Source organism: Panicum virgatum, chromosome 7K (genome assembly GCF_016808335.1).
Source record: "Panicum virgatum strain AP13 chromosome 7K, P.virgatum_v5, whole genome shotgun sequence".
Classification (NCBI taxonomy): Eukaryota; Viridiplantae; Streptophyta; class Magnoliopsida; order Poales; family Poaceae; genus Panicum; species Panicum virgatum.
In genome coordinates, this window is record NC_053142.1 from 34,070,007 (window position 1) to 34,092,741 (window position 22,735).

The 22,735-nt window shown below is 48.4% G+C and overlaps 2 protein-coding genes and 1 pseudogene across 10 annotated transcripts; 2 read left to right on the forward strand and 1 right to left on the reverse strand.

The window, feature by feature from the left end:
* Positions 1–1,397: 1,397 nt before the first annotated feature.
* LOC120641146 (glutamate decarboxylase-like) lies at positions 1,398–3,783 on the reverse strand. The gene is made up of 5 exons (XM_039917137.1): positions 3,651–3,783; positions 3,338–3,542; positions 2,600–3,257; positions 2,447–2,499; positions 1,398–1,992 (listed from the first exon to the last, which is right to left on the reverse strand). Exons 1-5 carry the CDS (start codon positions 3,737–3,739, stop codon positions 1,558–1,560), a joined length of 1,440 nt encoding a protein of 479 aa, XP_039773071.1. The 5' UTR covers positions 3,740–3,783; the 3' UTR covers positions 1,398–1,557.
* A 737-nt stretch (positions 3,784–4,520) lies between these two features.
* On the forward strand, positions 4,521–10,541 carry LOC120641147 (deoxymugineic acid synthase 1-D-like). Of its 9 annotated transcripts, none has more exons than XM_039917143.1 (6): positions 4,521–4,755; positions 5,359–5,772; positions 6,352–6,595; positions 8,665–8,841; positions 9,251–9,552; positions 10,228–10,541. In XM_039917143.1, exons 2-5 carry the CDS (start codon positions 5,429–5,431, stop codon positions 9,476–9,478), a joined length of 993 nt encoding a protein of 330 aa, XP_039773077.1. In that variant the 5' UTR covers positions 4,521–4,755; positions 5,359–5,428; the 3' UTR covers positions 9,479–9,552; positions 10,228–10,541. The 9 variants fall into 9 exon arrangements, with proteins under 9 accessions (XP_039773077.1, XP_039773075.1, XP_039773080.1 ...); XM_039917141.1 differs by having other exon boundaries at positions 4,527–4,755; positions 5,332–5,772; XM_039917139.1 differs by lacking the exon at positions 4,521–4,755 and having other exon boundaries at positions 4,778–5,772; positions 10,225–10,541.
* Positions 10,542–16,959: 6,418 nt separating this feature from the next.
* Positions 16,960–21,339, forward strand: LOC120640158 (annotated as a pseudogene).
* Positions 21,340–22,735: the final 1,396 nt, after the last annotated feature.

Here is a 22,735-nt window from a genome sequence, read left to right on the forward strand (position 1 = left end):
ATGGATTATGATCGGGCATTTGAATGAATGACCTAGAGATGAGGATATATGATTTTGAACTGAACATTAATCCATAGTAGAAAACATCAATATTTGGATTGACTGGAAGGGTGATTGAGTCACGAATAGGATAAGATTGGCTGATTACGAGATGAAAGGTATACAAAGAAAACCAGCCGATGATTTCATTTAACGTTAACATTCCTACTTTAACTATCAAGGAGAACAAAATCGGTCAAAAGATTCTAACCTTAGAAACGAGAAACACCGACCATACTACTAGACTCACTTCGCTCGTCTATTGTTTGAACCAGTAGATAGGTTTTATTCAAACACACGCATTTATTTTTCTGCTTCCCTAACCACATAAGGTCTGAAATTATCGAAAGTGAGATGTGCATGATACGAAGAAATTTCTACGGGAATGCTAACAAACACTCAAAACATAATAGTATGCACGATATAATGCATGCATGCACGACCTATACGTCCTCACCAAAATTTGCCAACATAATTATATGGCAATATACGTGAATATTCGGTGGCATACATACATACTCTCCCTATTATACATCTAGTTGTTTTGTACTCGTCCTAACTCACACAATCATTTGTTAGTGTACCTGCAGCAAAATCACTATATATATATATATATATATCCACGACTGGACCCTTCGTGCCAGCACACACGAACGGCCCACATGTGTCCTACGCCACATGGGTAACACATATGCAGTTCCAAATATTCGCACATACATCACCATCCACTATAGAGATGACGCCCATGCGTTCAACGCTGCATTGACAGCGCTGCATACGTTACCGAGGCAATGTATTCACTTCTCGTACAAAATCGCCTTACGGGACACCCAAGAGTAAACGTATCCTAAGGTACACGGTCATGGCCAATCGCATGACAGATTTACATATCGTAATATTGTCTTACGAGATGGCCGTGATTGCAATCACACGGCGGGAAGTCCGCGCTTCATATCAGGCGGCAGATAACGACAGGCTCATTTGAATGAAGCCTTATCACCTCCTCATATACTCATCATACGGGACCCGCGCACGTATGAAACACGTGGGCTATTATAAGGGACTATCAAGAATGCTTACCTTGCTTACCTTAGCGTAGGTGCGTCGTTACAATATTAAATAAAAGTTGTGCAAGAAAGTAAGTTTTGACATAAATAAAATGTGCTGGAAGTTAATTAATATCATATAGAACCACCTGATACATCTTACACTATATAGGGCTTACGAGCTAATCTACCCTAATTCCTTAAGCGCAAAGAAGCGTATGTTGCTTAAACTCATTTTTAGTTTTGAAAATACCAAAAATAATCATGCTAGTACCCTCCCTGGTGCATTTAACCTCTGATATCAGCTGTGACAGAACCGTCAAATTAAATCGACTAATTAAGCGTAATTATTACATGGGTTGTTACAATTTCAAACGCACTTACAAAAAAAAAGGAGAAAAATTGGAGGAGAAGATCAAGGAAGAGCAGCCCGGGGTCAAGACCAACGTCCGTTATTGTTGCCGGCGGCGCATCAGCAGACCATGCTGCTCTTCTTCTTGTTGGCGACGAGCCTCCGCCAGAAGGTGGTGACCTCCTTCTCGATCTCGTGCGCCGACTTCTTGTGCGGCTTGCCGCCGGCGTGCGCGTCCATGTCGGCCATGGTCTTGCCGAGGTCGGCGATGAGCCGCTCGGCGAGGCCGCGGCTGAAGTCCTCGCGGATGACGACGCGCATCACGGCGACGTGCTCGGCGTCGGCGGGCATGGTGTAGGCCGGCACGATCCAGCCGAAGCGGCGGAGGCTCTCGGCCACCTCGAACACCGTGTACCGGGAGGCGTCCCGGAGGGAGAAGGCCACCAGCGGCACGCCCGAGTCCTTGGACACCACGTCGAAGTAGCCCATGCTCTGGATGCCCTCCCGGAGCACCGCCGCGTTGTCGCGGCAGTTCTGCATCACGTCCTTGTAACCCTGCGACACGCCATTGGCGAGACCAAAATAAAGCAGATCATCAGTTATTCTGCAGATCATAAAAACTTACTACTGGTCCATATGTAGAGAGTGTCCTGATTTTGCAAGGCATGGATCGCGGCAAACATACTAATGGAACTTTTTAATCTGTATGTTTGCGTAAGCTACGATTATTGCCTCTCTGTTTTTTTTTTCCAATGACATCAAGTGGCCGCTGGTGATGAATTGAAGAAGAACATTCGATGGCATGAAGAATGCCGGACCGGACAGTGTGCCAACCGACTCAACAGCCAACTGAAACTGAAAATGCATGGATTGTGTGTGTGTTTTGCTTGCAGATACAAACAACACACGTTTCTGCGTGTTGCTGTTGCTTGGGAACACAGGCAACAACACAAGCCTCGGGGCATGTTGGTCGCGTGGTCGGATGTACTAAATTGCAACAATTACGTACCTCGAATCCGAGACGGATGAGCTGGTAATACTGGGCAATAATCTGGCTGGAACCTGTCCAAAGAGAAGAGACGGATGAACCGAGTGTTGCATGCTCACTGAAAGTCTGAAACTGATCGAGCAGAATGATCAACAGAACAGAGAGGGAACCGACCTTTGGAGAAGTTGAGCGTGAAGGTGGGCTGGTCGGCGCCGAGGTAGTTGATGTGGAAGATGAGCTCGTCGGGGAGGTCCTCCTTGCTCCTCCAGATGACCCATCCGACGCCGGCGTAGACGAGGCCGTACTTGTGGCCGCTGACGTTGATGCTCTTCACCAGCGGCAGCCGGAAGTCCCACTCCAGCTCCGGGTAGATGAAGGGCGCGATGAAGCCGCCGCTGGCCGCGTCCACGTGGATGGGCGTGTCCCACCCTGTCTCGGCGTTCTTGGCCGTGAGCAGGTCGTTGAGCATCTTGACGTCCTCGAACTCGCCGTTGAGCGTGGAGCCGAGGATGGCGGCGACGCAGATGGTGTTCTCGTCGACCATCTCCGCGGCCTTCTCGGGGTCCATCACGTAGTACCCTTCCCGGAGCTTCACCTCCTTGAGCTCCACCTCGAAGTACCTGGCGAACTTCTCCCAGCACACCTGCACGTTCGCTCCGGTGACGATGTTGGGCTTGCCGGCCTCCTTCATCTTGTTCTGCCACTTCCTCTTGAACGCCAGCCCGGCCAGCATGATGGCCTCCGAGGAGCCGACGGTGCCCACCCCGACGGCTGTCTCGTCGTCGCCGATCGGGGCGTTGAAGAGGTGCGCGATCATGTTGACGCACCGGTTCTGTTCCGATCCCCGCGCCAAGCCAATCAGAGATGTGTCCACCCGGACCCCAGCAGCAGGCCAAAGAGATCGATCCATACCTGGAGCTCGGTGGTGACGGGGTACTCGTCCATGTCGACGTAGTTCTTGTTGATGGATTCCTGGATGAGCTTGTCGCACTCGGGCTCCATCCACGTGGTGACGAAGGACGCCAGGTTCAGCCGCGGGTTCCCGTCCAGCATCAGCTCGTCGTTGATGATTTGGTACGCCGCCTCCTTCGGGATCGACTGCTCCGGGATCTTGAACCTGCGCGCACGCGCCGCCGGCCGGCCGATCAGCAGAAAACCAGGGGACGGCGGCGGCGACACCGGCCGTAAACTAAGCGGCGGCGCCGCCGCCGCCGCGTTGTTTTACCTCGGGAGCGCGGTGCGCACGTAGCGCGACGCGAAGGTGGAGCAGTGCAGGGACTCGCCGTGGCTCGTCTTCGCCGTGGACAGCGCCATTTCTCCCTACCGAGATTAATCCGGGACGAGGGGTGGGAGCGTATTAGAGGACAGAGCGGAGCCCGTGAGAGGAGCGGGTTTTATAAAGGGGGCGTGGATTGGGGTGGGGGGCATCGGCGCGACGTGGGCGGGGCGCCATGGTTCTTGCGGGGGGCGCACGCCGTCCGCTCGAATGCCCGGCAGGGGCGCAGGGTTTTCGGCGCTGGACTCGGGAGCTGGTGGGTCTCGGCTCGCCCCCGATCGATCTGCTTCGTCGCGCTCCATTCGACCAGGCACGGTGTAGAAATTTTGTACCTGTCAACAAAAATGCCCTCTGCCACTGATGGTGAACCGTGCTCCTAGCCCAGCAACTTCGCCACCAACCGGCATACCATGGTCGCCAGTCATCTATGATGGTCGAGTTATCTGATGCATGCTTGTGTGCCAGCAGAGGTTATACCAGGATCATGATCACCACTACATGACGAACTAATTACAAAAACATGAAAAATTATTCCAAGTAACTAGTAAGTATACTCATGAAAACCGTGTCAACAGATAGATATATAGGGAGATACCGTTCACTCATATAAGTATACTAACTGACTATATGCAGTAATTCTACAGCCTGAGATTAGTAGCAAAAAAAAAAGTTCTACAGCCTGCAATAAAAGTGATGGATGGGCTGGGCTGAGGCTGACAGACTGAAAGCACAGCTGGATACAACAGAGTGATGGATGGGCCTTACCGGGTACTGGGCCAGCAAATCGCTTTCAGCTTCTCTCCGTCTCTCTCCCCTCTCTAATCTGAAGTTCCGAACGAGCATTGCCAACGCACCAGGTGAGCCGTGAGCAAGGGCAACCCTAGCAAGCGAGTAACAGTGGCGGCCGGCGAGACACCTGCGCGCGGCGGGGAGTGGGAAGGCGGGCACGGGGCACCGGAAAGCAGCGGCGGCAGGATCGTGGCAGTGCGGCACCACCAAGCAGCTGCGGCAGCAGCACCAAGCAGCACCGCGGGTCGAGGGGAGGACTGAGCAGGTACACATTCCACAATTCCAATGACCCACCAAGGCACCAACTGATAAGTTCTGCCTTTATAGTCCGATGCATAATTGCAGCTGCGCTAGACGCACAATCGAGGCGAGTTCGATTTAATACCAATATGTGCGCTGAACATCGCTCCTATTTTTTTTAGTTCTTCTTATCTCTTATAGAATACGGTAGTACTGAAGCACACGACCTGCCCCATAGGAATTGCCTCGTCATCCTATTCGTGTCGAAAGATTCCAAGTCTCCAACCATTGTTTATTCACACTTGGCTTGGTAGGGGGTATTTACATTCCTTAGTAATGCAACATAAAAATGTCACACATTTGAAGGGTGAAAATTCATTCTATTTCTGGTTTTCGTAGTTATTGCAAAGTTATGGTCATTTCGCTAAATTTGCATAGTTTGACATGCATATCATGACTAGTACATAGTAATTGTGGGCTATCATTGATGATCGGTAAATCATTCACCATTTGGATATTATCATCGGTTCCTCGTCGTTTTTCGCTTTGGTTCTGTTCTATTTATGTATAAATTTGGTTTGAACAAGGCAGTTTTATGTAGGATCCATATGCATATCCTGAATTTCAGTCCTGCGCATGCTATCTATACCACCCCTGCCTCACCACACAAGCACAGAGGACCACGCAAACAGCGGGGCATGGCATCACCGGCAGGAAGGAGCTGCACCCGCTACTCCAAGATTCCAGAGTTCTTGGTGGGCCCTATTGGGCAACCAATGCCGGCAGTGGGGCTTGGCACGGCATCACACCCATTCATGGAGGAAGAAGTTAGGGCTGCTGTTCTCACTGCGCTGGAGCTAGGCTACCGCCATATCGACACTGCGGCACTCTATGCCTCTGAGCGGGTTGTTGGCAAAGCCATGGCTGAGGCGGTGCAGCGTGGGATTGTGGCATCTAGGGAGGAGCTGTTTGTGACAAGCAAGGTGTGGTGCACGCAGTGCCACCCCGAGCTCGTGCTCCCGTCCCTCAAGGAGAGCTTGCAGTAAGTTTTTGAGCTTGATTATGCTTCCCACTTATTTGGAATCTAATAGTAAGCTTTGCAGTCAAATACCCAAATACTCGGTTCTTTCAACCAATTCCTCACTTAGGTTATAATAAGAGATATTAGCGTTGCGAATTTATATGCGGTGCATTGTTAGCTGTGTTTCAGGCTTGCAGCTAACCATTAAAACCATAGCTCTAAATATTTTTGAATTTAGAATCTGGAAACAGTTCACAGCTAGAAGTTGAATTCAACCCTGATTTAGATCCAATCAAGTTACTGGATTTAAGGTTATTCTGTATTTTTTTAAATAGATTGAACAGTTACATCCTGTTTGAAATCAAAATAATATGTACTTACAGTCCAAAGTCCAAACCAAAAGCTAATATGCAAATTAAAATGTTAGTGCATAAATCTCACAACATAAACTAGTACAGAAATTATACCTTTACAAGTTGTATTTGAGTTGGCAGTAGGTAGGTTATCGTATTTAGCCAATTCTGCAGTAGCTGGCATTACCCTAACTATTGAAATAATTTCCTATGGTGGTAGGCAAGATACTTACCTCTCCATCTGCAGGAACCTTCAAATGGAATATGTTGATTTGTACCTGATTCATTGGCCCATGGCTGTAAAGCCTAGCAAGCCCCACTTCCCAATGAAAAGGGAGGACATTGTGCCGATGGACCTGAGTGGTGTATGGAAGGCTATGGAGGAATGCCATCGGCTTGGCATTGCTAAAATGATTGGTGTCAGCAATTTCACAACAAAGAAGCTGCAGGAGCTGCTTGCCATTGCAAAAATATCCCCAGCAGTAAATCAGGTTTGTGTTAATCAACTGAATAACCACTGATGGCAATAACCTTCCAAACTTTCTGCTGTTATCTACCAGCCTTTTTTTCCCAAGACTTTTGTATTCTTTTCTTTTATGACTACCGATCTATTTCATGTAATAGAAAATTCAAACTGTTACTTTCTTTGAGACCAAGGGATTTTGGCCCAGCTTTATAGGAAGCAAAGGTCATCCACTGCGGTTTACGAGCTATACAAAAAGTGAGCAAAAAATCAGCCAACTCCTGACCTAGAGCTTATTTGGTCCTTGGACAGAGGAGGCTAATAAACCCCATCATGATGCCATCAGATAATGAGTTTCTACTTCCCTGACGAAGGTGGAAAAAAAAATTCACTCTAGAATCCCTCCAAACTATGACAACAGAAACAGAATATGATGTTTTTGTATAATCTCCTATTATAACTCTCGACTATTTTTAAGCACGTCAGTTATCTGAGATTAATTGGTAGAGCTGCAGATGTCTGTTGACGTAGCCTCACAAGCCGACCCTTCAAGTCTTCTGGCACGTTGTCCACTTATCGCTGATCATCCTTCTTGTTTAACTGCTTCCATTGCTGCATAAAGGACACCATTTGGAAGATCACAGTCTCTGTGGAATAGACTACAATATTTTGAAAGACTAAATCATTCCTAGCTAACATAAGGTCTGAGGTACACATTCAAGTATCAGATAAGGTTCTATTTTAGCTATTTATTTTGAACTTGATCCAGTAGCATTTGGCATATCTCTAAGCTAACAGGGACATGTTGCCAACTTGCCATTGGAAGAAATGTCTCCAAGTACTCCACACAAACATTGCCAAGGGGTGTTTTAACATTATTTGATCGTTGTTTCAGCCAAGCCACACATCTTACACCGGTCAGATCTTCAACAATGGGTCAGCTGATTGAATCCCATCCTTATAAACTTTCCACAGGAACACCCTAATTTTTAAGGGCAATTTAACTTTCAACAATTCTATTTTCTACAACCCCTGGAAACATCAGACATTTATATATAGATTTTTTTTCTCGAACACGCAGGAGAGCTGCGTATCTTTGTATTAAGAGAAAAAGGGGGGTTGGTCCAAATTACAGAGTCCAGCTCATCTCCTTGGACCAGAGAGAGGGCTGCAGAAACATCAAAGAGCTATTACATAAAAGGGTGACACTAGGACCTGACCACAACTCACTTATCAGCCTACACTTGTTCTACTATCCTTCCTGGGTACAAGGCAGCAAGACCCTTGGCCCCAGAGAACCTCCATAGGAGTGATTCATCCCTGAAAGCCTGGAGAGCCTGCTGCAGATTTGGAGACAGCCCATCAAAAACACAAGCATTCCTATGTTTCCATAGGATCCAAGCTCCGAGAATACAAAGGGAGTTGAACCCCTTCCTATGTTGTTTCTGTACTTTCTTCCAAGATCTTCTCCACCAATCAGCAAAGGAGACACTGCTGCTGCTGGGTGTCAGGTGGGTTAGATTCAAGGACTGCAGGACACCAAACCAGAATTGACGTGCAAATACACAAGATGTAAGAATGTGTTGAATATTCTCATCATTTTGGTCACAAAGAGGACAGCGCTCCGGATGAGGGAGGCCCTTTTTCTGCAACCTGTCTGCTGTCCAGCAGCGATTTCGAATTGCCAACCAAACAAAAGTCTTGCATTCGCTAGGTGCCCAAGCTTTCCAAAGCCGCTTCCAAGGTTCGAAGGTGCTGGAGCCAGTACAAAAATTTTTATAGGCTGATCTTGTAGAGTAGATACCTGAAGCTTCAAATTTCCAATGGTGAGTGTCGACAGTGGTATTGAGCTCAAGGGCAGCAATGCTATCCCGTAAGTCAAGGTACTCCACAAGACCATGCCAGCCAAGTGGATGAATTTATATATAGATAAAGGGGATGAATTCCCTGACTTCTCCAGTTCCGAACTCACTATACTGAACTTTGAGCCAAGTTGATGAATGCTTGTTCTATAAGGTTTTATCTATTACGGCCTCAAGTCTACCATATCATCTCAGTGTTACATCAGCCGAGTCATGTACATGATAATCTCTGCAGGTTGAATTAAATCCGACTTGGCAGCAGAAAAAACTAATTGAGTTCTGCAAAGATAAGAGTATTCAGGTGGTTGCTTATTCTCCCCTGGGAGGCCAAAGAATACCTAAAATGAATCCAGTACGACAATCTGACGTTCTGGAAGAGATTGGAAAGGCTAGAGGGAAGTCAGTGGCTCAGGTATGGACTGTATTCTCTCGATGCATCTTAATCATACTATTGCAATTCAATTGATTATTTGATTTCCCATCCAAACTTTAGATCTTCGAAAGAGCCCAGCCTCCCACGTACGAATTAGTTGTAGTACTGTTGATGTACGAGGATTGCATAGTAGTTCTTGGCTAAAAAGTTTTTGTGCAGTTTGGCAGAGCACCTAACATGCTCAAGCTCAAGAAAAATATGTATTTGGTCAAGCATAGAAGACTTCTGATATATGGTCGGAACATATCTCACAACAGCACAATCTGATATGTGCTCTGAACGGAATGTGACAGAAATCTGAATTAAATACGGGCAACCTGTCGCATGCTTGCAGTTCTGCTAACATCATGTGATTTTAGCAGCTCAACTGATTTCCAGTTCCCTCCAGATTTCACTGAGATGGATCTACGAGCAAGGCGCAAGCATGGTGGTGAAAAGCTTGAAAAGAGAGAGGCTTAAGGAGAACATTGAAATCTTCGATTGGGAATTGAGTGATGAAGACCGGTTGAAGATTGATCAGATACCACAGCGCAAGTTGATCACAGTGCAGAATCTCCTATGCCCTGAAGGCATCTCCAGTGTGGACATCTCAGATGTTGATGTTCTTGAAATGTAGCAGTGAGCCTGTGACCTTCTATTTGCCGCGGGCGAAGAATATAGTGTGCAGAGGGTTTGATATGTCAGAAGCAGGTGAGGCTTCTTTTGTTTCACATGTAGTCCCAAGCAAGTTGGTGTAGGCTAATCCTTTGTTCCCATGACCTTTCTCTTCTTGCAGGTTACCTGACTCTGTTCTGCCTTAACTTGTGATAAGATTAAAATGCTAAAACATTTTCCTAGCACATATATATTGAATATGTTTTATAGGTTATCATTAAATCTAAGACTGCTTGATGGTGTAGCCTTTTCTTTTGTTGACTTGATCTCATCAGATTGCTCTTTTCCAGTGAGCACTTGTTTTGTTTGGTTCTAACTAGGGAGGTTGCTGTTGCCCTTGGATTTTGAAATGTTCAGCTCATTGTATATTTTCGATTGAATTTCGTGGCCCACACCATACAGTATTTTCCCTAGCAATTATGGTGTAGTTAGACGTTAGAACCAAACATAACACTCAATGAGCTGAACATTTCAAAGGCCTACAACATACGATAGAAAAAAAAGTGACTCTAAATCTTCTCAAAACTAATAACTGATAATTTGGATTTTTAGGAGTCTATTGTTTGCCAAAATCGTTATGGAAAATGCACACTTTGTTTCACTGTTTTCACCTTTAACACATGAGTTTTCTGAGCCTCATGAAAATGTGTTGCCTTTCTTCTGTACTATTTTTATTTACTTTATTTTTTTGACCGAACACATCTATAGCAGGTATCTAGTTCACGGTGAAAAGGCGCAAGGAGCTATTGGCGTGGTTTGGTGCCCACGGGTTACTGACCGTATAACAGTATAAGGGTGGCAGAGCAATCTTCCACAGCAGAACTTGTTATGGTGGTCAAAGGCGTAAAGAGCTGGCTGCACCAATTTGAATGGCAGCATTTTTGGTGTTCAAGACTCAAGAGTCTGGAGCAAAACTGAACATACAGGAGACTCGTTTGTACATTTTGATTTATGAACCTGAGCGCAGATTGAGCTAACAAAGTTGAAAAGAAGTGATGAAGAGATATTTTCTCTCCATTTCGTTGCGCCTTTTCTGTATCCTTCATTTATGAATCCTGTGTTCTTGATGAACCCCATCAGAAACATGGAACTCCCCCCCCCCCCCCCCCACACACACACCCCAACCGGGTGAATGACTTGCAATGTACTCCCTCTGTTTAAAATTATAAGTTATTTGACTTTTTAACACCGAATTTGATCACTTGTCTTATCCAAAAAATTGTGCAAATATAATCAGATTTAAGTCATTCTTGAAGAAGTTGTATTGGTAAAGCAAGCTACAACAAAAGAAATGATATTTTACACAAATTTTTTAATAAAATAAATGATCAAATTAAAAAAAATTAAATACACCAGCGGCTCTTGAACTTGTCCCGAGTTGTCATTTAGGTTCATGAGCTCACAAAATCGAAATCTGGCACTCTTAACTTATTAAGTTGTGCAACTTAGGTCCTTTGATAGAACGTCTAATGGCATAAATATATAAAAAAAAGCCCTCCAAATTTGTCATCTTCCTCTCTCTCTCTCCGGTCTCAAACGGCGGCAGCGGGACCTTGCTCCTCCTTGCGCGCCATGAATGCTGGAGCGCCGACCTCGCGGGCTCCCGTGCCAGACAACCTCACCTTCTACGCGCGCACCTCCCACGTAGCGGCGCCGAGGCCCCCGCGGTAACCAGCAAATGTCGGGGAGCGCAGCGGATGGCCCCGGCGTCGGCGACGGCGCGGAAGCGGAGGCAGAGCCGCAGGGGAGGACTTGCGGCGAGCGGAGCGCAGAGAGGATGGCCTCCTCGCACCGCAACTGCTCCTCCCCGGCGGCAGCACTCGGCGAGCGGCATGTGCGAGCCACAAGCGCGCGGGAGCACGACAAGCGCGATGTAACGACCCGGGGCTCGGGATAACGGCTAAGATTTACTACACGTTGAGTAAGCCACACCTGCTAAATAATTTTTTTACGCTTTCGTCCTCGCTTCGCGCAAAAAGTTTGAATCGTAAGCCACACCTGCTAAATAATTTTTTTACGCTTTCGTCCTCGCTTCGCGCAAAAAGTTTGAATCGGAGTTAGGCTATTTAAGCTGGTTCAACTTTAAGCTGGTTCAACTCCTTTTCCGTTTCAGTCTGGGATTAAAGGAGGTACCGTGCTAGCTCGCGCTACAGTAACCCGCGCGAACCAGTCGGCCCACAGGCCGTGACAATCTCCCCCGTTAGGATTCGACGTCCTCGTCGAACCACCTTACCCATACAAGACAAAAGAGCAGGATCTCCTCTTTTGGTCACGTCTCATACATCTAGTGCTAACAATCTCATGTGCCACGTCCGTGAGTTCACTGCCAGCAGCCCATGTGTGTCCGTCTACATGCTGGTGGCATCTGTATTCCCACGCGCACAAAGTGCTCATGTACGCGTACTTCTGCCCGTACGTGGCGTGAAACCGCGAGAGTATGGCTCGAATACCCTTGTAACGATCCGACTCGGGATAACGACTAAGATCTACTCTACACGTTGAGTAAACCACACCTGCTAAATAACTCTCTTGCGCTTTCGTCCTCGCTTCGCGCAAAAAGTTCGAATCGGAGTTACTAGCTTCTCAAGGATCGACTATTTAAGTTGGTTCAACTCCCTTTTTATTTCCAGTCTGTACTAACCCGCGCGAGCCAGTCGGCCCACGGGCCGTGACACGCGAGGTGTGTGGAGGGGCTCGCGCAGCGGTGCGCATTCGGGAAAAGGCGGGGTTCGCGCGGCAACGTGCAGGATCGGTCCCGCGGCGCCACGCGCGCTGCCGCGGCAATCCACCGGGACTGTCACAGCAGGAGTCCACCGGGAGCGCCGTCGCCCCATCGTCTGCCCTGCTATGGGGCTGCCGCTGGGTGGCTGAGCGAGGCCGGGGCCGGAGCCCTACCCTGCCGCCGTGACCGGAGGCGCATGGAGGCGGCCAGCCACCGGGCCTGACGGCGCGCAGGTGGAGGCGGGTGGCCCGCCGGTGCTAGGAGGCTGTCGGGACCGGAGAGAATGACAAATTTGGAGGTTTTTTTTACATATTCATGTCATTAGGCGTATTTTTAAGGGGTATAAATCTAAGTAACACAACTTAACAAGTTTAGAGTGTTATATTTTGATTTTGCGAGTTCATGAATCTAAGTGACACAGGAAAGTTTGAGAGCGCTGTTGTATTACCTCAAATAAAAAAGTGAGATGGATTGTACACCGCAGAATTCTGAGCTGGCTTTCGCTGCTCGCTACGCATCCCGTACTCCCATCGGAGCGTCGGTGGCTCGGCGCTCCAGCTTCCATCGATCAACTCGAAGGACGACCCGACTGTGCCCGCTGCCGCCGGCTTGGGTACACTGCGCACGCCATCGGCCTCGCCGGTGCAATTTTGTAACCCCAGATCACATCGTTCTCCATACAACCTCTCTCCCCCCGACTTGAGGACGCCACATGCTTCGCCATGGGTAGCCACCTCGCCCTAGGCGGGCACGCGCGTCGATCATGCCGCGCTCGTACACCGCCATTGCTACTTTTTTTTTATAGGAACCGCCATTGCTACTTGCTAGAAGCTTGGGAACATACCAAATGAAGAAATCACATGGCCTTGATCAATGCGATCCACAAGCTGGCTTCAAACTTCGAGCTCAAGTTGGCCAGGCGCGTGCGCGGTTAACCAGGTTAATTAACTTCATCCACTCCGATCGCCGCGCCCAGTCGCCGGCGCGCTGATATACTATAAAAGGAGCTCGACGGCGTCGAGCAGACCCACACCAACCCGCTGAACAATCATTGTGCCACTACTGCTTCTGATGGCATCAATTCGAGAACCCTAATTATAATGGAAATTAGATCTGTTATATTTTCTAATATATTATCCACTCCTGCCATTATAAAAATAATACAAATAACCCTCTAAATTTGTATATAATCCAATTATATCATTATTAAAAGTTAAAGTAACCCCTAAATCCAAATATAAATTATATATTATAATAAAATACAAAAGTGCACCAATATAAAATTTTAAATTACTATTTCTATCATTATTAATATATTATTTATGTTATTATTTATATAAAAAATACTACTCGTGATATGTGTCACCATGTATTCATGTATGACGGAAGAGATAATAATACCAGTTCATAAATAAATAATTCAATTAAATATGTATCAAACATACATAGATGTGTGATGCAAAATAAATCTACTGCAATTAAATAGAGATAAATATATATTTTAGAGTATGTGGTAGAATATTTAATAGATGAAAGAGACTATGAGATAAATAGTTATAATATTAGCTATAAGCCTTATTTTTATATTAACTCTAATTAGCCCGTGCAGGAGCACAGGTTGATCGACAAGTTAATATATAAGTAGTAGGATATTATCCCTCCTGTTTCATATAAAAACACTGAGAGCACCTTTGGGAGGACTCCGGCTTCTTGCAGGAATGGTGGAGCCGGAGCAGGAGTAGGCGGGGCTTATTTTCTTGCTCCGCCTACTCCACCTCACAGACAAAGCCGTTCCCGTGGCTCTCACAGCTTTGAGGCGGAGCCGCTCCACCTCCTGGAGCATTTGGTAGGGCTCCACCCGTAGTTTCCGAGGGAGTTGGAGCTGGAGCCTCCCAAATTAAGGGCAAGTACAACAGTGCAAATAGCTGCTGTTTTTTTTATCACAAACAGACAACTAAATAGACAGCTTATACAATGAGCTTTCTGTTTGGTTGCTGTCTGTTTGGCTATCTACAGAGTGATTAATTTATTTTTAATATACAAACTCATGGTGATCTAGTGCATAATTGATCTTTGTAGTCATTTTGTTGCATAGATGAGAGAATGCACATTACATTCAAATAATTCGCATGTATCTTATATATATAATAGAGTAAATCATAAAATGTATATAAACATTAATTTGCATGGCTCTTTGTAGTAAATTTTAAGCCACCTATAACACATTAAATCATAAAAGGCATATAAACTAACAGAAAACATAGCAAACTTATTTTTCTCATATTCTACACAAATAAAAAAGATAAAAAAGTGGGTTTTGCCATTTTATTATTTTTCTGTAATTTACTAGACATTTCTCAATTTTCAAGTAGTAAATGAAAAACATTTAAAAAAGCAGAAAATAAACACTTCGTAAGAGTAAAGGTTACAGTTTTGAAATGTAAATCTAAAAAGGAGTCTAACAAAATTTGTTTCATATTTTGTTGGTTTAATATACATTAATATGCATTTAAACACTCTAGTACAAATAAATCTATAGATAAAAACACAGAACAGCAGCATGGGTATTCATATTTTTTAAATGTAAAGCATCACAAGACAGATCCAACAAAATAAATTTGAGATCATTTGGACCTATATTTATTTTATTATAGATTTTACAAAATTATGAACACACAAGTATTACTAAGCATCCATTGCTTACTAGCTTGTACTGTTCATCCTCTTCTTCATCCGCGGAGCCTCTTCTCCGGCCAAATTGGACGTTGACAGGGCGACGCCGCCCAATTACTTGAAACTAAAACGTCCCCAGCCACCCACGAGCCCGTTTGGATCGATCCCAGCCACAGCCGATCGCACCACCACTGTTCATCTTCCTCCTTGCGCCATTCCTCCCCTTTTGCCTGAGCTTCATCCCTCATCGAAATTCGTCGTCCTCAAGCCGAGTCCCATCAATTCCTTGAAGCCACACCCCCACTAGCAAGCCACGAGTCCATTTGAACCACTCCGAGCTCTCTTCCACCATAGCCACTTACCATCATCGCCCTTCTTTGTTCTGTGCGCCGCCGATGTTCGGACTCTGGGCCGTCCCGTGGGGAAGGCATGAACCTTGGGCACCAAAGGAACCCCCCCCCCCACTGCATGCAGCAAATCCTTTGGCGTCGCCGTCTCCGTGCATCGGGTCGTACAACGAGCGGCGGCCTCGTTGATATGCCTTGGAGCACGAGAACAGGTCGTAGATGAACTAATCGACGACCCCGCTCTAACTGCAGCTTGCGAGGGTGGATTTTGCAAAATTTCATTGTATGTCTACGGCAATTAACAACCTGTTGTACATGCCCCAAAGAACCCTTGAAAGTGTGTAATTGCTCCCTGTTTAATGGCTTGATCACAATGCAGGAAACTTGGTACTTGCAACAATCTCTGGGTGCGACGACTGAAAACAGTAACCATGCACGCTGTTTCGCTGATATCATAGGCCCGCCACGCAGGCACTGCCACCAGGTGGTGGCCGTCGGTACTCCAGCTTCCATCGATCATTGCGGTTCCGCTAGCGGCGCCCACTGCCTCGGCGTCGGCGATGCAAAATTTTCTAACCCCGCCCCATATATCTCATCGTTTTTCATGCAACCTTTCTTGGTTCCAGGCCACCACGTGCTTTGCCGCGGTGTGCTGCAAGATCTGCCGGTGCCATTTCTTTAGGACCCTCGGGGGCCTCGGAGTTTAGGTTCTGTTTCTCAACAAATTTTCTACAGTATCCATATTAAATTTTTGGACACATACATGAAACATTAAATGCAGCTGAAAAATAACTAATTACACAGTCTAATTAATTAGCACGTGATGAATTTTTTAAGTCTAATTAATTTATAATTAAATATTATTTGTCAAGTAATAACAGAATATGCTACAGTATTAAAATCCAAACTTTTTCACAAACTAAACACACCCTTATGGTCACCGCAGACGAGACCTCGGTTTCTTTCGCGAGGCGCGACGCCCATTTCTTCGAGGCCACCGGCCTCGCCCATAAAAAACCGCAGACTAGACCTCGGTTTCTTTCGCGAGGCGCGACGCCCATTTTTTCGAGGCCACCGGCCTCGCCCACGCGTCGCCGGAGCTTCACGATCGACGGCCCGGCCCCCTGGTGGGCACGCCGCCGTTGCTTCGCGACAGCGCCCTCGAAGCTTCACGAACACGGGATCCTGGCAGCCGGCAGGCAGGCGCCATGGCGTGCGCACGCATTGAACATGGTCAACTCCAGTGTCCAGTCCACGAGGCTACTAGTCACCGCCGCTGTGCTATAAAAGGGGGCACCGGCGCGTCGGTCGATTCAGCCATTCACTTCACCGAGGGCGCGTTTAGTTCTTCTCCCAAAATTTTTTGAATGTCACGTCAGCACTTTGACTAGATGTCGAGAGGGCTTTTCGGACACTAATTAAAAAACTAATTTCAGAACTCACTTGAAAACCACGAGATGAATCTTTTGAGGCCTTTGACCACATCATTAACACATGTGGGTTACTGTAGTACTTATGGCTAATCATGCACTAATTAGGCTCAAAAGATTCGTCTCGTCGTGTACATCCAAACTGTGTAATTAATTTTGTTATTTAATTACATTTAGTGCTTCATACATGTGTTCAAATGGGAGGTGAAAATTTTTGGGTGAAAATTTTTGGGAACTAAACGGGGCCCAAGTGTTCCACTACTACACTGTCATGTCGCCGCACGGCAGCAGCTCGCCCGTGCTCCCGCTGCTCGTCCTCTCGCTGCTCCTGCTCTCGCCTCCGGGGACATTCGCCGGCGGCGATGGCCGCCCGCCGTCCAAGCCGATAGTGACCCCGATCTCCAAGGACGGCGCCACCTCGCTCTACACCATCCCCGTCAAGGGCGGCGCGCCGCTGGTCCTCGACCTCGCCGGCCCGCTGGTCTGGTCCCGTGCCAACCCGGCCACCGCACCGTCCCCTGCGAGTCCAGCGTGTGCACCGTCGCAAACCGGAACCACCCAGCCAGCCGGGGTCCCCCGACCCCTGCTGCGCCTGCACCGCGTACTCGTACAACCCGCCCAGCGGCTGTAACACCCTGCCTCGCGGAAAGTCCGCTTGGGACGGCGGACGGTCCGCGACGGCTCTGTTTCACCTGCTCCGTGAGCGAGTATCGTCGGTCGCCGCCACGTGCCGACCGTCGAGCTCTCCCGGACCTCCCCGTACGCCGCATTGAAGTTGCACACCGCCCTCCACCCACCCCACGCCCAAGCCCTCGTTCTCTCTCTCCCTCTGTCCCGACGCCATGGACGGCGCGTGAGCACTCCCGTTCGCCGGCCGATTTCGTGAGCTCCCCTCCATGGATTTCAAATCCACCACACCCAAAGCTCAACCAACTACCTAGCTCCCTCCTCAACCCTTCCAACCACCACCACAACCCCCACCTCGCCGGGAATCTTGGATTCCCCGGCCGTCAGTTCGAGTTTCGCTCAAACTCGACCTCACCGTGGAACTCCATCGTCCGGGCACCGTTCTTTCGTCCAAGAGCTCAAATCGACTGTAAGTGAGCCACCCATGCTCGTGCTCCCCTCGTTCCTCCACGTTCTTTTTGTTTCCACGCACATTCACGACGATGTCGTTTTGACCGCCACGGGCCGCACGTCACCGACTAGGTTAGGCTTGATTTCTTCGCGTGCGTCACCCATGCCCGTGTGTGCCTCTTCTAGTCGATGGTGTAGTACTAGCCTCGCCGTCGGTCAGGCCACCGTCGGCAGGAAAGGCGTGCCGCGGCACCGCGCCGGCCTCACTGGTGGCGGCGCGCGGTGTCAAGAGATATGAATCGCGGACGGTCCGCCTAGGAGGGCCGGACAGTCCGCAGGTCAGGTTAGAAGTTGTCCAGAGATGATGTTGTCTCTGGTGGTTTCGCAGAATTGTACTGCGGACGGTCCGCTATTGGAGAGCGGACAATCCGACATGGAGTTCGAAGTTTGTCCAGAGACGAAGTTGTCTCTGGTGGGGTTCGCAGAGTTGAACTGCGGACGGTCCGCTATTGGAGAGCGGACAGTCCGTAGTAGAGTCTAAAAATTTGTCCAGAGACCTTATCGTCTTTGGTGGATTGACAGAGTGAACTGTGGACGGTCCGCCAAGGAGGGCCGGACGGTCCGCAGTTGAGTTTAAAATTTGTCCAGAGACGTCGTTGCCTCTTGTGGTTTTGCGGAGTTAAACTGCGGACGGTCCGCTGTTTGAGAGCGGACAGTCCGCCGTATAGATTTGAAATTTGTCCATAGAGGTAGTTGGTTCTGGTGGGTCTGCAGAGTTGAACCGCGGACGGTCCGCCACTTGGGTGTGGACAGTCCACAGGGCATTTCAATTTGAAGTGTAGTAGTTACATCATTGAGCTGCACTCAATTATTTCATATGCATTCGTGTAGCATCCGCCGTTGAGGACATCGTGTTTGAGGTGATTGCGGCACCGCAGGAGCAGCCGGAGCAAGCCCAGGAGGAGAGGCGTGAGAACCCGGCCCAAGGCCCGCCTAACCCTAGCTCTGAGCAACAGCCCGAAGGCAAGCCCCGGTGCACATCCGATTATTTCAAATTATGACACCTTTATATGTCTCTATTATTTGTGCATTAGGTTTAGGAATTGTTTCAAACCCTAGTTGCATAATCCCTAAGTCTCCTTGACTTATACTAGTATGTATATGACGATAGAAGTGCTATGCTTAATGGTTTCCGGTAGAAGACGAGTGCTCTCCTGCCACTCGCAAGATATAAGATGATTAGAAGTCGAGTAATTTCCGGTTACTCGCGAGATATATGATATATGGCTATTTCAGTACATGAATATTTGAGTATGATTTGAGATAAATGGATAATGTGAGACCGGACGGGGAGATGATGACAATGTATAGGTATGGCAGCAGGACAGGGTTCCTGTGTGTCTTAGCCCCGTCTGTGTCGATTAAGGACCGTCTGTTGTCGGCAGTGCTGACCGGGGATTGAATTGTACTAGCCGCATGACGGGAGTAGGAGTTAGTCGAAACCGGTAAAACCGTGTACTGCCTTGCTTCGAAAGTACATGACTTCAACTCACCTCCTGGGGTGGTCGAGTAGTCGCGGAGAAACGGGGATGCACGTGTTTTACTTTTGGTGGTATCACGTTGAGCTCGGCTGACCATATGATGGTGGGGCGGTCTTGTAGTTCGAGGCGGGGAGGGGAAATGTTGGTGCGTGTGGTCCGACGGGGCTAATACGTGCTGTGTTTGGTAGGTCTACCTTGCAAGGTTAAATCGGATCGATTCGCCGTGTCTCGCGGTTATGAGGGCCTTGGTCTCTTTGTCGCCTCGTAGAAATAAATTAGAAATATTAGTGATAAATGATGGAACTATTTTTGAATCATTATTGTAATGCTCCAACATGATTGTTTTAGATAGACCAACATTAGATGAGAGTCTTTCTATATAGAACATGTGGTTAAAATATTGAAAGTAAGGATTCAACTATAGATGCTTTTCTGCAAAACAACCCGCTGGTCAGAAAGCCGTGCATGTCTAGATAGGGGCTATGTATACCCCTGGTCGGGTAAGCCTTGCTGAGTATTAGTATACTCAGGGTTTATTGCCATAATTATTTTAGGACACCCGGACGTTGACTTCTGTCCCTGCTACGTTAAGTTCATCCGCCGGGACGCAGTGGATGGGAGGTTGTGGAGCCAGACGCATAGTTAGTGATCTCCTCGGGGTTCTCTTTTGGTAGTTGTAGACCCTTTCCTCTTTTCGAACCTTAATTTCGGTATTGTAAAGTTTATAAACTATGTATGTATTCAAATTTGGTTTGTAAAACTTAAGGTAGAGTCTTATGTATAGTGTTGTATTTTCAAATATGTGTAGTATTTGTATCATCTGCGCTCATCTTCGCGTGAGACTATCGGTGATGTTTCGATCGGAACATGGGCTGAGAAAGAACCGTCAAATTAAATCATTAAACTAATATGCCCGATGTGTTTAAATGACGGCTATTACGCTTCATTTAGAATTTTAGTTTGGCGGTTCCGTCACCGCGGGCAGCGCGGCAGCGGCGACCTCACCAGGACGCCCCTGTCCGCCAACGCCACGGACGGCCGGAACCCGCCGTTCCCGGTGTGCTTCCCGGCGTACGCGGCCTGCGCGCCCAACGGGCTCCTGGCGTCGCTCCCCGCGGGCGCCGCCGGCGTCGCGGGGCTGTCGAGGCAGCCGCTGTCGCTGCCGTCCCAGGTCGCGTCCAGGCTCAAGGTGGCGAGGTAGTTCGCGCTGTGCCTCCTCGACGCGGCCATCTTCGGCGGCAGCCCGTTCGAGCTCCAGGCCAGCCCACCCGTGGAGCTCGCCGAGGGCCTCCGCCAGAACGCGCTCCCGCTGCTCGTGAACCCTAAGAACAACGGCGCCTACTACATCCGCGTCCACGGCATCGCCGTCAACCAGGCGCGGGTGCCCGTGCCGGCGGGCGCCTTCGACCTCGACCGCCGCCAGGGCACGGGCGGCGTCGTGCTCAGCACCGTGACGCGGCTCACCACGCTGCGCTCCGACATCTTCAGCCCGCTGATCAACGCGTTCGACGCGGCCACCAGCGGCATCCCGCGCCGGAAGCCCATGCCGCCCTACGACCTGTGCTACGAGGCGTCGGCGTTCGGGTCCACCCGGCTCGGCCCCGGCGTGGCGAACGTCGACCTGATGCTCGACGGCGGCCGCAACTGGACGCTGCCCGGCGCCAGCTCGCTGGTGCAGGTGGACGAGCGGACGCTGTGCTTCGCGTTCCAAAACATGGGGGTCGGGGCGACGGTGGCCAACTCGCCGGCGGTCATCGTCGGAACCCACCCGATGGAGGATAACCTGGTGCTGTTCGACTTGGAGAAGGGGACGGTCGGGATCAGCGGGCTGCTCCGGCGAATGCGCATCAACTGCGGCAACTTCAACTTCGCCATGGGGAGCTCGTAGCTTTCAACTTCCATGCGTGGTCGTATGAGTCCAGCGCCACGCCGCTACCGTTTCGTTTCTCTATTTCCGTGACCTCGTTTCAGTACTTGTGGCGCATCAGTTAGTTTCTTTTTTTTTTTGAGCGGCATCAGTTAGTTTCTGTGTACTGTCGTTTTAGCAACCGAAATAAAAATGCCTCGACTCCTCAGGGACAGCGGGACAGGGAGTTGGCCACTATTTCATACTCTCCTTCTCGCCATGGTTCGCTCAAAAAAAATACACGGGATTTTCTATCTATCTATACTATAAAAGTTGAAAGAATTGAAATCTTTTCTCATCAAGATTAGGCTCACCATATCTCTTATAGAGGCCCCACTTGTTCGGCCAAAAGGTTTGACGAAAAGGGATGGAGTCTCATTTTTTGATTGAAGGAAAATGTTTCCACCCAAAAGCTAATACTTTTTTCATCCAAATCTTTACCATACCCACCCATCATACGTTTATTACTTCCCTTTATTTTACATAGATACTCGCAGCGTTGATCATGGACGTAGGATTTTTTTTTTGCAAGAATTGAATACCATGATAATGTTTCCTAATAGCTTAACTGTGCCGACTTTCTATCCTTCCCTTGCTGGTTTCCTTTTCTTCCTGTGCTAACCCGCTCTCCCTGGGCTCTATTTTAGTCAACAATTGGCAATCAACCAATCATATCAATCCATCATAATTGGGAGCAGGTTGCCACCAGCTTTCATTTGATCTCTCGTCTTGCAAACAGCGGCTGCAGCCAACATCTTCTCATGGAGGCCGGCGGCACCATCTCTCGAAGGACGACAAGATCGTGCCGGCGGTGGATAGCACGCCCGCGGAGGATGTGGATGCCGTGGTAGCTGCGACCCCAGCCTCGGTTTGACTACCTCTAGGGCGGCAGGTCGAGGCCACGCACATCATGCGACCAGCGACGCGGGGCCATCGACTCGGCTAGGGAGGAAGCCACGGGGGCTGCAGCCTTTGCCGGTAGACTAGAGCAGGGGCGCACGGCAGAGCACAATGCACCATCCAGCAAGCAGCCGAACACTTCAATACAATTTTCTTAACTGCAAGCAACAAGCTAATAAGGTAATTTAGCAATTCGTATTGCAATTTGGTGCCCCGGCCCAAGTCGTGGGTGACGCTGTTGCCGGCATGTATCTCTGGTGTCATCGGCTAGGATTGCCTAGGACACAAGTGCTGTGGAAAGGCGGCTACCAATACCATGGAAGGGGAAGCAGGCTTCTGTACGTGCACGCCGCCGGACTGCTATACACGTGGTGCATCATGGATGTGAATTGCAGTAAGTTTAATTATTCCCGTCCCATTCAACATACTTGGCCATTTTAATTCTAATTTGTTGGAGAGATTGTTCCTGCAAAATCTTGACGCAATAAAATCAGTGGTATGGTGCATTCCATGTGTCAGATGAAATGTTCACGAAGGAACTCATGAGCCGTAGACACCCCAATGCTTGTTCCACTTGGCAAATCGAAATATGCGCATGAATTGATCAGATATTTTCACATGTG